The 16,129-nt window shown below is 37.9% G+C and overlaps 1 protein-coding gene across 1 annotated transcript in view; it reads left to right on the forward strand.

The window, feature by feature from the left end:
- The window catches only part of sin3aa (SIN3 transcription regulator family member Aa), a 30,202-nt gene extending 22,676 nt beyond the window's left edge, over window positions 1-7,526 (forward strand). The window contains 6 exon segments of the mRNA XM_020923193.2: window positions 33-202; window positions 819-992; window positions 2,867-2,959; window positions 3,601-3,695; window positions 3,956-4,148; window positions 5,406-7,526. Coding sequence (XP_020778852.2) covers window positions 33-202; window positions 819-992; window positions 2,867-2,959; window positions 3,601-3,695; window positions 3,956-4,148; window positions 5,406-5,639 — 959 coding nt within the window. The 3' untranslated portion in view covers window positions 5,640-7,526.
- Window positions 7,527-16,129: the final 8,603 nt, after the last annotated feature.

The raw sequence follows: 16,129 nt of genomic DNA on the forward strand, positions 1-16,129 counted from the left end.
ACTATTCTTATTCTTGTGTTTTCCTTGTGTAGTGGACATTGAGGTCGAGGATTACTACTCAGCGTTCCTGGAGATGGTGAGGAACCTTCTGGATGGAAACATGGATGCGTCTCAGTACGAGGACTCTCTGAGGGAAATGTTCACCATCCATGCCTACACGGCCTTCACCATGGACAAACTCATACAGAGCATTGTCCGACAGGTACGGCTCACTGTGCCCTGCTGTGTGGAGTTTGCATGTTCTCCCTGTGTCTGGGTGCTTTACTATAGTGGCTTTGACTGTGTAACTTTCTTAATAAAAGTAGTTTTCAGATACCATGCATTTACGCCTATGTGAGTAATATATTGTGGTTACTCTTCCCACTGTGAATAAGGCTACAAGCGACAAAATCTTTATATTGACAAAATTAATTTATTTGAACATTTCAGAAAAAAAAAGAATCATATTTGAAGGAGCAGTTTGTATCTATCCTTTGAAAATGCCAGATATTATGCATAATTTGCATCAACTTCAAATTATATATGAGAAGTTACTTCCAGACAATTAATTATTATTCACTTATGATGTTTTGTAGGTCTTGTTGTGCTCAAGATCTGGAGTTGCTGAGGTTTTCTGTGTCTTGATTTACAGAATCCAAAATAATAGGAGTTCTTCTGTGATTGAATAACTGTGATGATAGGAATGCTTTAAAAAAAAAAAAGAGGGAGGAATAAGTTTTGATCGTTGCAGTCTATTTAAAATGAACAAGTTCTGTTTTTCATGTTTGTAAGACTGATACCTAATTTGTACTAACTCTTTCCTTTCCTTGTCGTTACAGCTGCAGCACATAGTGAGTGATGAGATCTGCGTTCAGGTGACAGACTTGTATTTATCGGAGAGCTCAAATTCAGCGACCGGAGGAGGCCTGTCCACGCAGACAACCAGGAGCGCTGCTGAGTCCCTGTACCAGAGGAAAGCAGAGCAGATCATGTCCGACGAAAACTGCTTCAAGGTAACCCACGTCAACAGGACTTTTATTGCTCTAATCTGAAAGGATTGGTCTAAAGCAGGGGTGCCCAATACGTCAATCTCGATCTACCAGTCATTCGCCAAGGTCGTGTGGGTAGATTGCCGTGTCTTAGTACTCGTCTCAGACTCGCGTTTGGACTCGGTCTTGTCTCTCACTCAAGGTCTGACACTCAACAAGTGCGATTATATTTCATTACGGCCGCTGCTGTTGGCAATAAACTTGTAGCGGGGTGCAGGAGCGTGTGGGGCGTCTCAGTGCAGCCTGTGCGCTCATTTGAAACCCGCGGAGACTCTACGGCACATCACAAATACACACGCTCCCTATGCACGGCTCGTCTGCGACAGTGTGTGCCCTCGTGTACCAGCGTGCATCACAGGGCAGGTTCAACTTCCTAAACATCCTACCTGTCCATCTGCCTCACGTCAGCACGCCGCCCCTCGCCTTTTCACGCTCTCGCTCCTTCCTGCGTACAGCGAACACAAGCCCCTCCCACAGTGTGCGCTGATTAGAAGAGCAAGACCAAACGTGAAGCAAAAACGAGTCTAAATTTGTGTTAGTGTTGGCACAAAGCAGGTCTACAGCATAGAGCAGATCTACAGAACAGACCTACTGCCACATTTGGCTGAAGTTTGTCTAACAAAAGTGCACAAATGCATCTGTGTTTGTCACGATGTGCGTTTGGTTTGGTAAACGTGCAGAGGCTGGTAAATATCACTGCAAAACCAGAAAAGAATGCAACTCCAGTTTGGAACTTTAAAAAACAGGTTTAAAAATCTTCCTTCACTTTTTTCACAGTTTTGTGTAAAGTGCCAGAGGAAGTTCTCTTAAAGAAGGGGTTCTCAAACTGTGGGGGAGGGTCCAAAAAAGGGGCACAAAGTGTTTCAGTGCAGTTTGCTTGGCTTTGTATTAGGTAGATCATTTTGACTTGGTCATTTTGTAAGTAGCTCGCATGCTGAAAAAGTGTGAGCACCCCTGGTCTAAAGGTTAGGATCGTCAAAAGTATCGGAAATCAGATACTAATCGATACTAAAACCGTTATCGAAAGTAGATGCTAATTTAAGATGGTACTCAATACTGCAAAAATCACGTTAACAGAACACAATTTGAGCTTTCCTGATCAGCTTTATTTGAAGACTTATTATACTATTATTTTGTACATGAAAATTACATTCTATTACAATAAAGCAGCAGTTATCTTAATTTTGGTATCGGTGTCGAGTATTGAGTGAATTCCTTAGAAATTTAGAAATGTTAATCTTTAGTTGTGTTGTCACGATACTAAAATGACTAGACTATGATTCTAAACTATACTGTACTAAATGATACTAAAAGTTCATTTTAATTGAACCTTTCAGGCAGATCTGTCATTATTTGTACATAGATTGAATGCTTTTCGTTTACAGTTGAAAACGGCTTGGAATTGTAAAAGTCGACTCCATGGTGAAAATCAGAGCCAACTTTAAAGATGCAACTATTTTAAGGGAGGGTCTACTGCCTTGTTGCCATGGAGATGTTACTGTGTTTCCTGGAATTTCCCATAGTATAGTAAATAAGCAGGTGGCACACGTGTTACGGGCCAAGTTACAGGTCAGATCTGTAGAAAGGAGAGACCTATGACAGAGACTTTTTGCAAGATGGTTAAGTGTAACGCCATATTAAAAATGTCTCCATGGAAGCAAGCAGTGCCCCCACTTGAAAAGTATCATTATAAACCTTTTTTTAGAGTTTTTGTCTGGTTTTGGGTAAAAAAAACACCCATCTGCAATTACATTTAAAGTAATAAAATAGTGACAGAATATTTTCCTTATAAAATATTATTTATATATTTACATTTAAACATGTCGTCTTTCTTTCAGGTGATGTTCTTGAGGAGCAGAGGTCAGGTGCAGCTCACAGTGGAACTTTTGGACACGGAGGAGGAGACGTCTGATGAGCCCATGGAAGCAGAGGTAACAAAATCAGATCTTTATGTGCAGTACTGCAGTAGAGCTAAAATTAGTCAACAAGTCAACAGGTATTTTTACATGTTTTTGGCTAGTCAAATGATTATTTCTATTGTATAGTACTGATAAAAGTGTATTACAGATGAAAACCTGAAATTTTTATTTAATAATACCACTTTCTCCATTATAAGATAAGATTTTATGAGTTGTGTGTCTGTATAGAGCAGTAAACACTTACGATTATTAAAATATGATTACAAGTATTTTAATTGTCCGCTACTCATGGTTAATATGATTGCAAAGTGTTGCAGATTATTTTTTAATATGTTAACTAAATGTTTAATAGTATCAGAGGGAAGACTTAATTTATAATAATAATCCTTAATATAATAATAATGCACAAATAGTTAATAGTTAAATCTTAGTAACTACTTAATGAAAGGGTTAGGAGTTTAGGGTTAGTCTTTTAATGAAGTACTTTCTAAACATGAATAATTGTTAACATGCTCATTATGAATTAAGCCTTAGTTCATGCATTATTAAGGTGAATTAAGTTGTTGTTATTATAAAGTGTTCCCATATATATTTAAAAAAAAAACATTGATCTGATTTTATTTTATTTTTTTTTTATTTTTTATTTTTAATAGCGTTGGTCTGATTACGTTGGTCGGTATTTAAACCCAGACTCCACGACTCCAGAGCTGAGAGAACATCTCGCACAGAAACCAGTGTTTTTGCCCAGGTCAGTTCCTCATTTAAGGCATGTTTTATTTACATATTGATTAGAATGTGGTAGTTGCAGAGCTTTAAATGAAATAAAAAAGTAATGGAACAGAGTCTGGAATACACTTAAACACTCAAACTACTCTACAAGTGCATTTGTTTACTTTTGATCGCCATAAGCAATCACAGAACAGCTGGAGGACCTTTTAAGTACCCAAAATATATGGTACACGCTTTCATATGCTTAATTTCTAATAATTGTTTTGGTTGCTGTCATAGAAACCTGCGGCGGATCAGGAAGTACCAGAAAGGGCGCGAACAGCTGGACAAAGAGGCGAGCGAAGGAGGGAAGAAGTCTCTGGAGAAGGAGAAGATGGAGTGCATGTTCAAACTCAACTCGTACAAAATGGTTTATGTGTTTAAGTCTGAGGACTACATGTACCGGCGCACAGCACTGCTCCGAGCGCACCAGGTATTACACACTTCTACTGTGATGTAGTTTCCTCTTCACAAACAGACCTGGAGTTGTTTTGTTTCATTCACTCATGTTTAACATGCATTTAACACATGTTGAAAATGCTCTGTTCCACCTTGTGAAGTCATGTGGTAATACAGGAAGTGCTCCTCTGTTTTTAAATTCCATACACCTTCACTTTAATCATTTGGATAATTTCACCCTTGGAATTCCCCATCTCTACTGAATTAAAGGTAAAAGGAGCTGTTGTTACGAAGCGGTAGTTTTCAAGTTAATGTGGAATAGAGAATTTTGGGCTTTGTAGATGTAGACAGATTAATAATAAAGGATTATTCAAACATGTGAATGAAACAAAACTCAACTCCAGGTCTGTTTTTGAGTAGGGAACAACATTATACCACGGCTTGAAGCTAAAAGTCAATTTTGAGTCAACTTAAAAATACCCAAAGCAGTGAGAGAGACAGAAAGAAATCACTTTTAGTTTTGTGTTCACTTTAACAGGGTTCCCACGGTCATGGATATTGTGGAAAAGTCACGGAAATTGAAAATGTAATTTACCAGGCCTGGAAAAGTCATGGGATTTTAGTATCTCTCTCACGTAACTACAGTGTTCTGTTAAGTTAAGCTATTATGATTATTTCTGAACGTCTGCCTTTTGTTTTAAAAGAGATGACAATAAATGCACTGACAGTATTTTGAATGTTAAAAAACTATAATACCAAACCATAAGGTGAGTGGAAAAGGTTAACATTTCATATTTAGCCCTAAAAGTCTGATCAATTCTACATGTATAGGTGCCGTAAAGTCAAGGAAAATTCACTTTAGGTCATGAAAAATCATGCTTTAATGAATCTGATTTGGCGTAACATGGAATTAAATATTTTGGCTACATTTATTTATTGTAGGATTTGTGAAAAATATCGAATTGCTATTTTTCTGAAAAGCCTTGCATATAGAATTTAGTTTTATTAATACTTTTAATAATGGGATTCTGCTCAGAGTTCACATTTTAAACACATGAATTGATGAGAAATACTGAAATACGAACTGAAACACATTAATAACATAAGAATCTTATTTCAGAACATGTTTCTACAGATCTAAACCCCTACAGAGTGGGCCGTTTTTGTGCAGAAGACAGAATACTTTGTTTGTGGGTTAAAATGCAGCAGCCTTTGCGATTTGCCAACTTCGTCCATTTAAATTGCCTTTTTAACCTCACAGTCCTAATGTACCTTCTTATTTTCTTCCCAGTCCCACGAGAGGGTGAGCACGCGACTGCACACGCGCTTCCAGTCTTGGGTGGACTCTTGGGCGAAGGAGCACGTATCCAGGGACATGAACGCCGAGACGAACAAGTGGCTGATGGGAGAAGGACGCGACGGTCTCCTCCCCTGCACGACCAACAGACAACCCGAAGTCCTACACTTTAGAAACATCAACAAGTACAGAGTCAAATACCACAACTCCCCCAGCAAGACCCCATAGCGCCCCCTGGAGATGAACGGACTCTGAATCTGTATACTGGTGTATTACTGGTGTTTTTATACGCAGAGACATGGTAGGTATAAGCTGTAACTACTGTGTTTTGTTGCACTTAAGGGCGGCAGGATGATAGGATTTTTACCAGCGTTTTTAGCTGGGCCCATCTTATTCGCAGGGCCTTCACGGTGCCAAAACTTAGGAATGGCCCCAAAACTTAAACCTAAACTTGAGCCGAACCAGCCAAGCACTTGGGGCGACGTCTCTACAAGCGAAACTGTATGCGTTAAAGAACACATATTACATATTTTGAGGCTTTAATGCTTTTGGTCACATTGGGATAAGTATTTCTAACATTTTCTTAACTTAAAGTAATGTCTACATTCTTAAAACACACTTTATAAACCACAGCTCAGTTCCAGTGAGGTATTTAGACATTGGAGCGCCCTCTGCTGTCAGCAACGGGAATGAGAATGGAATTAAAAAGGAAACTATTGAAATTCTTATACCCTAGGAATTCCTTTCTAATTGACCCATGCGTTAATTGTGAGCACAATTGTGACGGTTTATGAGCTTAAAAACTCCATAGAAGTCTAGAGTTTTATCTATGACGCAACAAAACTGGCAAAATGCAAACTCGTGCTCAGAGAAGACGAATTAACGAAACAAGCATGAACGAAGCAAAACAAACTACTCGAGGAATGTTTTTGATGAGGGGATCACTGTATAACACGGTCAGTTTTGCATAACATGTGTTCTTTAATCGTGAGAAGAGAGAAAGAATGGTGCTTTTTGTATTTTAAAGCCATCCAAGTCGAAATCCAGCGGGTTTCTAGTTGTATGTGTCGTGTTACGTATACGCAAAAAGAAAGACAAGTGCACTTATTTAGAAAGAGCGAGATGTTTTATTGCGGAATTACGAGGCAGCTCAACTTTTGGCTGGAGCTCAAAAGGTTTAGAACGGTTTCCATAGCGACATTCCTGCGTTAAGGCCAAATCAATATGGGAAAACCCGGGTTACAGTATTCTCCAAAAACGATCAAAAACCCAAAAGCGCAAGCCTTTCACAGCACTGTCTCGATGTAAAATTGTACAATGAATGTCAATTGCTTTTTGACACGTATCCAGTTTAAAGTGTTGTGTAAATAATATATATATAGTGCTATTATTATTCTTATTATTATGATCCTGTCCGCCCTGGAGCGCAACTTTTTTTAAATAAAGTTGAACAAGAAGGAAGAAGATATAAAAAGAAAAACCTCCACAAACCACACACCAGCTTTTACATCGAAAAACATTTTACAAATTTCTCACAATCGCAGTGCATTGCGTGCCCTACACTTGTGTAAATAGACTGTACATATGGTCCAGACTTTTTAAAAATGACATTGTTGTGCTAGTATTCCGAGCTTAACTGTGGACAGATAAAGTTAGTGTATATTTAAAACCTCATTTATAACAGTTTTTACCAAAGGGAGTTCTCAAAAATAGCCGTTCCCCCTTTGCGCGTTCCTGTCTTCTTTTTAATTTCTGTAGTAAAACTCGTGGCGTGTTCAGAAATACATCCAGGTTTTATTTTTTATAATTGTCACAACACATATTCTTAGCGTCTGAATGTGAAATTGGTTGAAAATATATATACCGAATGAATGCACTGCCCCCTTCTGACAAAAGCACTGTATAGCTCTGGTTTAAAAGAGTGGGTGCGTTTTTCAAAATAAAAGTCTACAATGGTCTCACCTTGTAGCTGAGGCTTCCTTCAAAATAAAAGCCTGGATGTATTTCTACCGCAGCCACCAACACCATATTTTTGATAATGGACACACAAGCATGTCTTTAGTCCCTTTATTTAGACATTATTTAAAGTAATAATAAAATGACATTTGTAGCCTATCCCTGTGTGCTTTGCTTTATTTTTGAGTCACTTGGTTGCTAAAGTGGGACACACCTAAACTCCTCCCATAGCCACATTTCAAATAGAGTTGGAAGACTAAAGAACAGAGTGAAGGAGGAGGGGTGGGGTCTGGAAGTATAAGGTGAGGTGTTTTTATTTGTCTTCTTAGATAAATTTGGTTTGCAGAAGCATCAAACATTCATCTGCACATGAACACGATCAACTGACAAAATGGATAAAAGTATTAGTTGCGCAAAGTGACTTTGCTCAAAAGCACAACGGCTTCAGGCAAATTGTCTGGCGCTTACTTGGACCCGATGGCAGCTTCTGAAACAGACAGTTCAGGGTTGGATGGTTCTGGTCCCTCATAATGCTGGAGCTTAGTTCCTGCAGCTGGCTGGTGTTTAAAGACTCCATACTGCGCTGTGACTGTCCAGTCAGCTTGAGCACACTTCCAAGCCAAGACGAGAAAAACGAAAGGCTAAAATTGGTTAAATAAAAAAGTAAAGTGATGAAATTACAGTCTTCACATTAGAAGCTGCAAGTTTGTCTTGACAACAAGGAACTGAGTGATTGGTCTAAGGCAGGTGTCTCCAAACTTTTGTCATGAACGGTTGCAAATCAAAACACAGTTTAAGTGGAGGGCCAGTGGAGGGTCATAGAGTGGAGATCAGTACAGACAATAATTCATATCCGTGCATTTATAAGTGGATGCAATGAGCCACATGCTTAGATCTTCGTTGATCGTTGGTACTTTTTGCTTTACCTTGATAGATTTTCAAAAATGTGGTTAGAAAGTACTGCTTAATGTAATACGGGCCAATTCACTTGGAAGCCTGAGGGCCGCATTTGGCCCCTGGGCCATGGTTTGGACATGCCTGGTCTATGATGTCCACACCTCAAACGCCACCCCTACAGCAAATGTACCTACTTTGCACAAAAATTGCCAAAAAAGGATCAGGAACAGTAATACTATTACAACACCATATACACAGTTTAGTAGCCAAAAAAAGTTGACCTAGTGTTTAGCTTTACTTTAAGTTCAGACACTACATTTTTTCTGCTTTTTTGTGGTCAGCTTGCTCTCTCAGCATATGCTTTCATGTAGAAATAACAAAATTGTCAATCTTCTCCTAAAGATGTACTGTACTATTGAATTAAGTAGACACACATCCTCAGATTTACATGGGATATTGTAATTGGAATATTCTATCTAATCTGTTGACTAAGTGAAACAAAAAATATATATATTTATACTAAAGTAAATAATATTCAATACAGTTTACAAGTTAGTGCCTCTCTTGGACTCAGAGGTACTACTCCATTGTTACCTGCAGGGGGAGCTCTTGAACCTTCTTTTGTGTAAAACTTGTCACACTCATTGTTAATTTTTTAACATAGTATTAACTCACTCTTTTACTGCAGCTGTCCACACAAGAAGTGATTGTTTTAAAGTTTTACATAAGCCAATTGCATTTCTATTCTAAAAAGTTTACTTGCATATAAATGTACAAGGGGGAGTGGGGCAAAATTATAACATTTATATACTAGTATAATAGTATATACAACTACTTATGTTAGTTGCTTAAATGATCAAGATTCTATACTAGTTTTAATATCAAATAGTAGCAGATTTTCATTACTTTTGGTGATCGTTATTCTAATGAAAAACTATGACCTATAGCAGGAAAAGCATTCATTATTGCATTCATCATAAAGCATTCATCATATTTAAAGGTCCTATGTTACACATCTTAAATTAAGCCATGTTATAATGTTGTTACTGCCTCAAAAACAGACCTGGAGTTGTGTTTAGTTTCATTCATACATGTTTGGAGATGTAGACAGATTAATAACCCAGGATTACTCAAAGTCCAAAATGCAGTGTTCCACTTCATGATGTCATGAAGCGAAGGTTTTCAAGTGAACGTCTCCTTTTACCTTTATTTCAGTAGAGATCGTCAATTCCAGGTTTGAAATTATCAAAATGATTCTAGTGAAGGTGTATGGAGTTTCAAAACACAGTGGAGGACGTCCTGTATTACCACATGACATCACAAGGTGAAACAGTGTTTTCTGTTTGAGAGAAAAACTCATCCTAAATCTGCAGGGTTTGTGTGTTAAACATGTGGAATGAAACAAAATACAACTCGAGGTCTGTTTGTGATGAGGAAACAACATTATAACATAGATCGTAATAATATAGGTCCTTTAAAGCAGCACCAGTGTAAGATTCTGTGGCACCACTTTTGCAATTGTCCAAGGGCCACAGATAAGGGCCCATTTACAGTCACTTTTCTGCATGGTTACGTAATAAAACCACACAAAACTTGTTATTGTCACATGCACTGAAGTGTTTTTGTGTTTTCAGGGCCCGGTAATGATCTCACAGTCTGACTCTTGTTTAGTCCTCTAACATGGGGCCCTCGGACAGGCTTTGTACTCAAAACCAGCAAGAGTACGGTTCATTCTAGTTCATCATGCAATGCAGGGTACAATATCAAATTTTACAGCTACAAGTTGTGAGAATAAAGAACATTATTTAGTGTTTAGTGCTTATTACACTTGTTATAATGTCGTTACAAACATACAATACAAACATATTTGGAGTTGTGTTTTGTTTCACACATTTAACACAAAAATCCTGCATTTTTAGGATGTTTAGGTTCTTCTCTCAAACTGAAAACACACTCTTCCACCTCCAGGAAGTGTTTTTAAACTCAATATACCCCCACTAAAACCATTTGGATCATTTCAGTCCTGGAATATCCCATCTCTGCTGAAATGAAGACATCCGCATCATGACATCACAAGGTGGAACAGAGCATTTTGAGATGTAGACAAACTAATAAAGGGTTGCTCAAAAATGTGTAAATGAAACAAAACAACTCCAGGTCGGTTTTTGAGGAAGTAAGAACATTGTAAAATGGCTAAAAGCTCACAAGAATCCATTTTGCGTAATACAGGACTACATTCATTCTTTTTTTTTTTTTTTTTTTTAATATGGACTGAATTGACTCAATGACTTAAGTTTACTTCTTCTTTATTACTATTATAGTACATTGACAATACAGTTGTTTACCAAATAATAATTTACATCCATGCTACACCAAAAAGAAGAGTGTTACAAACCTTGACATCTTAAGTGCTCCTGGTAAGAACACATATCTCTTTGTTTGGAAAAAGAAGACAAACTATGTATTGTTTAAAGCAGCACCAGTGTAAGATTCTGTGGCACCCCTTATTCCTTTTTGTCACTTTTCTGCATGCTTACTGTATTTTTTGGACTGTAATTCACATCTTTTTTTCATGGTTTGGGTGGACCTGCGACTTATATGTTAAAATGTTCACACTGACAGCCTCAAGAGGGCGCTCTAGGCTTGTGCACTCCTGTACCAGTGTCACTTAGCTCTACTGCGCATGTCGACAGAAGAAAGAGAAAGAGCCTCTGTCCTGTCTGTATCATGTCAGCCGATTGCACCATTACTTTTGTATCACTGACAATTTAAACTTTAAACAAACATAAAGACAACTGAAACCATCCTGTCGGGATTCAGAAAGGCCAGAATAATTCTAACTGGAACTGATGCTGAGTCTGATGATAGTTACGCAGAAGAGGAAGTGGTGCTCCGTTTACCTCCAAAGGTTGCAGAGTTGCTCAGAAGTGACACAGAGGATGAAGAATTCAGTGGATTTAGTGATTTGGAGTGAGATGGAGAGTTTGTTAAACTTGTTCTGTTCTGTTGTTTATGTTATAGTTTATCTGAAGAACTGTTCATATGTGACGTTAACAGTCTGTTGTTCTCTCTTCTGTTGTTATTACTAGAACTTGCCTTTTAAGATGAAATGTTGGTTTCTGGTCTCTGATTTTATAAAATAAATTTTCCCCAAAAAGTGCAACTTATAATTCAGTGCAACTTATAGTCAGAAAAATACAGTACATGCATTGAACTGCTTCTGCTATGTATGTATCACATCAAAATGTAAGTTACCACTGCAAAATGTACCTACATTTACAGTCAAAAGTATTACTTTTGGTCATTTGAGCCAATTCAGCAAGAAGCCTGAGGGCCACAATAACTGTTCTGAGAGCCGTATTTGGCCCCTGAGCCGTAGTTTGGACAGCCCTGCTCCAAACACTGAGCCATTACACTCCCTATTCTTTCAGCTATAGAACAGAAGAAACTTTCATTTTCAATATTGTACCACCACAATGTTTTTTCTGATCATTAAAATGTTGATTACTGTATGTTTAAATAACAACAAATAATGTTAACTTTGGCCTTGTTCAAATGTACACCAAAATCTGATTATAACCTGATTTGTTCAGTGATGTCTCTTTTTACATGTCTTTTCAATAATCGTGTAACTCCAGAAATGAGATGTGGCTCTGCTTTCACGAGCGCATGTAACCACAGTAGAATGTTTGTGCCTGTGACTTTCCCGCTGCCTTTATCTATGGATACTTGAAGTGAATTATTCCCACTGCATGTTGGTCCCTGGAGTTTATGAGCTGATCCATCTTCTTGGAGAGAGCGCCCCCCGCAGGCTCCTCTTCATCTCTTACATAAGCGCTCCAATATTCTACAATCAAATCTCACTTTTTCATCACACACAAAAGTACTTCATGTCTAAATGAAAGTACTAAATTTAGATGTGCTGTGTTTGGTGGCAGAGTCGTTAGCTCCATGGAGGTTGTGTCCTCAGTTTACCTTTTAGTTACACTTCCAGGGCTCAAGGCTCGAGGACTCTGAAAATGTGTTTTCCCCAACCACCTGTCTCCACCCTCTGTGTTTTTTTAAGATGCACCATGTGTAACTTATTTTGGTCAAATGAATTTTAAAAAACAATTCTCTTGAACCACTCTCAAAAGCATGTGTGTGAGCAGACGTGGAGTAGACTCATGGAATTGCTTAGATCAGGCATGTCCAAACTATGGTCCGTGGGCCAAATGCGTCCCTCAGACAAATTTTTCTTGGCCCTCAGGCTTCCAGAAGAATTGGCCCAAATTACCTTGCATCAATAAAAAAATAACTTTTTATTGCAAGTTTTTTGAAAATCTACCTTGATAAAGCTAATATTTAATATTTAGTGTGTGGTTTTAAAGATCTTAGTATTATAAAATATAAATAAAGGACTGATGGATCATTCTAACATGTTAAATATGCACACATTTCAATTATTCTCTGTATTCAGCACCAGTCTACAGCCCTCAATAAGCCCTCTGCTTCATCTGTTTTTAGATATGTGGCCCTTGATGAAAAAAGTTTGGACACCTCTGGCTTAGATGAACATATCCAAGCTTGTACTAACTTGGTGTACCTCAAAAAACAAAAAAATATAAAAATCAAATCTTACAGAAAAATCTAGATAACTAGTTCCATTATCTTCACAAGTAAACCACAAATAACTAAACACATGCTTTTCTTTAACATTTGCTTTAATACTTTTGTTTTGATACGATCATAAACAATACATTTTGTGCCTTTCTCATTATTAGTTTGTACGTTTATAAACGAAAACAAAAAAATCCTTACTTTTTTTCATTCTCATTGTGGTTTATTTTGTACGATCATAAACAATAAAATGTTGTGCCTTCGTTGACATTTTTATTAGTTTGTACAATTGTAAATGGAAAAAAAAGACATCTTTAAACTAAGAAAACTAAGAGAAAAAAAAGACTGTATTTTTGTTAGAGGGATTAGTGTGTGGAACAACCTGAGTGAGGATTTTAAAAAGTCTAACACTGTAGAAGCCTTTAAAAAAAGAGTATAAAACATTATCTTTTGAAAGTTATAGAGCTCTGGAATGAATGAAGTTTGTGTTAAATTTTGTTTGTTTTCATTTATATTTTGTCTCTTATATGTACAGTAAGTCGTAAGTGAAATTGTAAATACAAACTTGCTGTTCATACGCTCCTTTTCTTTCTTAGAATTCTGTCATTGTTTAAGAGTTTATGGCATTATTAGTACTTTTTACTTCATTCTAAATCCTTTCAGTCATGATCCATGGGGTTGTAGTCTGTTATGTTTTGTTTTATTTTGTAGTGCTGCAAAATGACCGAATAAACAACTACTACTACCACTTATTTTGGCTGATCTTCATATTGAAACACAAGTAAAACACACACACTGTTATTGTGATTCTTTACTTGAACAGATGGCATCACCCGCTTGTCTCATTACACTGTGGAACTTCCCACACAAAACAAAAACATCTCCATGGAGACACGCAGGGGGAGGATTCCACTTAATTTAATTTAATTTATTTTATTTTATACAAATGACATAGGCAACCCTCTGAGAAGCAGGAAACCCATATCAAGATCTTGAGTTACATTTGGTCATATGTATTTTTAAGATGCCTATATCTTCTTCTTCTTTTTCTTCTTCTTCTTCTTCTTCTTCTTCTTCTTCTTTTTTTTTTTTTTTTTTTTTGATAGGGCTCTCAAAGTAGCCTAAATCCTTTCTGGAAGACCATCAAAAATGTGTCGCTGTAACTTAATAAAGCATGAAGAAACACTTAGTTATAATGCAATAGTTCAAACAACTGATTCAGTCTTAATAGTCAACTATGTGTGTGGGTTTTTTTTTTTTTTTTTTTCTTTTTTACATTGATATGTTTAGGTCTTTACTTCTGAGGAAGGTGACAGCTGCTTCCTATTGACTTTTTAAAGAATACACAAAACAAAAACAAAAAAAAAAAAACTTCTTCTTGGGTGAGGCAGTAATGTTGTAGGCCTAAAGGACTTTCTGATCTGAATGGTCACAGCACCTGCAGCCAGTCCTGAGTCAGTGCTAGTGCAGCCTCTGTAGCTCAGGAAGAGAATTCTGGAGGTTTTGAGCTTTCACATGAGACCTGCCCATAAACTGAGAGTAAGACAAACTTAAACACAGTGTTGGGAAGGTTACTTTTAAAATGTATTCCCCTACAGATTACAGATTACATACCCCAGAATGTAGTTTGTAACGTAATCCATTAAATTACTTAAAGTGAGTAACGTAATCTGAATACATTGGATTACTTGATTTGCTGTAGAGTAGCAAAGACTAAGAAATTTTGTCTGTTAAAAGAAAATGAAAAGCCCAGTCTTTCCTTAACCGTATAAAAATATTATTGCTAAAAGAGGAGGAGACACATCCGTGCAGCATGGTTAAATCCTGTTAAATCCTGTTTTAGTCCTGGTTTAGTCCTGATTTAGTCCTGGTTTAGATCTAGTTTAGACCTTAATTTAGTCCTGGTTTAGACCTGGTTTTAGTCCTGGTTTAGATCTAGTTTAGACCTGGTTTAGATCTAGTTTAGATCTAGTTTAGACTTGGTTTAGTTTCCAGCAATAAGTGGAATTACCGGAAAAAAACAAAAAAGGGGGATATAGCCCAAAATGTGAAAACAAGAAAACAGGAAAATACCGCCATATAATCCATTTATTTCAACCAAGTAACTGTAATCCAATTACCACACATTGAAACAATAACTGTAACAATACAGTCACTCATAATTTGTACTCTGATTATGTAACTCCGGTACATGTAATCCGTTACTCCCCAACACTCCTTAAACATGTCCGCTATCTGCAGGTTAAGGCTCTGGCAACACAGGTTCAGTTGTGATTTTAGAACCTTTTCTAAAACAGTACGAGCACAGGCTTCACACAGTCTCTTTGAGGTCTTTTTAGCAGGTGCACAGCCATTGGCCAATTTCCAACATCTCTTCAAGCCACAACACTGCACCATGGGGCCTCCATTTGCTCAGTCTTTTGGCTCGGACCACCCCAAACCAAAATGGCACGACATCAAAAACAACAAGCGCCCAATCAGTCTCCGTCCCCCGCATCCCGCGATCAAAGGCTCCCATCTCTCACTGCCAGATCGTGTCTTTACCAGCCCTGCTTTCTGACCCGGGACCCCGCGAATCAATGCTTCCCCCCCGGGCGCGCCTCAATGCCCGGGCCGAGAGGGGGACCGAGGGGCGCGCGCATGCTGGGATGTTAATTTAACCACAGGCCGCTGTTCGGATGACAGGTCCAAACGCGGAGATAATAGCGGCGTTTTGTGTTGGAGAGGTCCGCTTTGACGCAGCGCTGGCACGGCACTACACTGGGGTCTCTGTGTGTGTGCCCGCTCCGAACGTGAACTCTTTTACGCACAAAGCTCCACTCAACATCCCGGGACGTTTGCCGCGGGTTCAAGCACATTTGGGAGAATGCGACTTGAATGAGAAAGAGCTCCTGGCTTCGTGCACAAAACAGCTCCGGATTAGCCACTTCATTTTCTAATTCAGATTTTAAATGGGGCTTTATTTTATTTAGTTTGGCTGGAATTCTCTCATACAAATAAACACTGGATAGCGTTGGCGTTTTGACCATACACAAGTGGCTCAAAGTATTCTGACAAACTCGAATAAACAAGAATGACACAGTAGTGGTTTGGGTTTTTAGGTTTTGAAACTGGCAACCCAAATGAGAGACTCAACTTAGGCTCATTCTGCTTTCTGGTTGGATAATTGTCTTGAGAACCAAAACACCAAATTATAACAACAAAATGGCCATTGCACTGGATGTTTGTGTAAATAAAGGGCCCATATTACGCTATTTTCTGATCTA

This window comes from Boleophthalmus pectinirostris, unplaced genomic scaffold (genome assembly GCF_026225935.1).
Source record: "Boleophthalmus pectinirostris isolate CB_2022bp ecotype Guang Dong unplaced genomic scaffold, ASM2622593v1 HiC_scaffold_2, whole genome shotgun sequence".
Taxonomy (NCBI): Eukaryota; Metazoa; Chordata; class Actinopteri; order Gobiiformes; family Gobiidae; genus Boleophthalmus; species Boleophthalmus pectinirostris.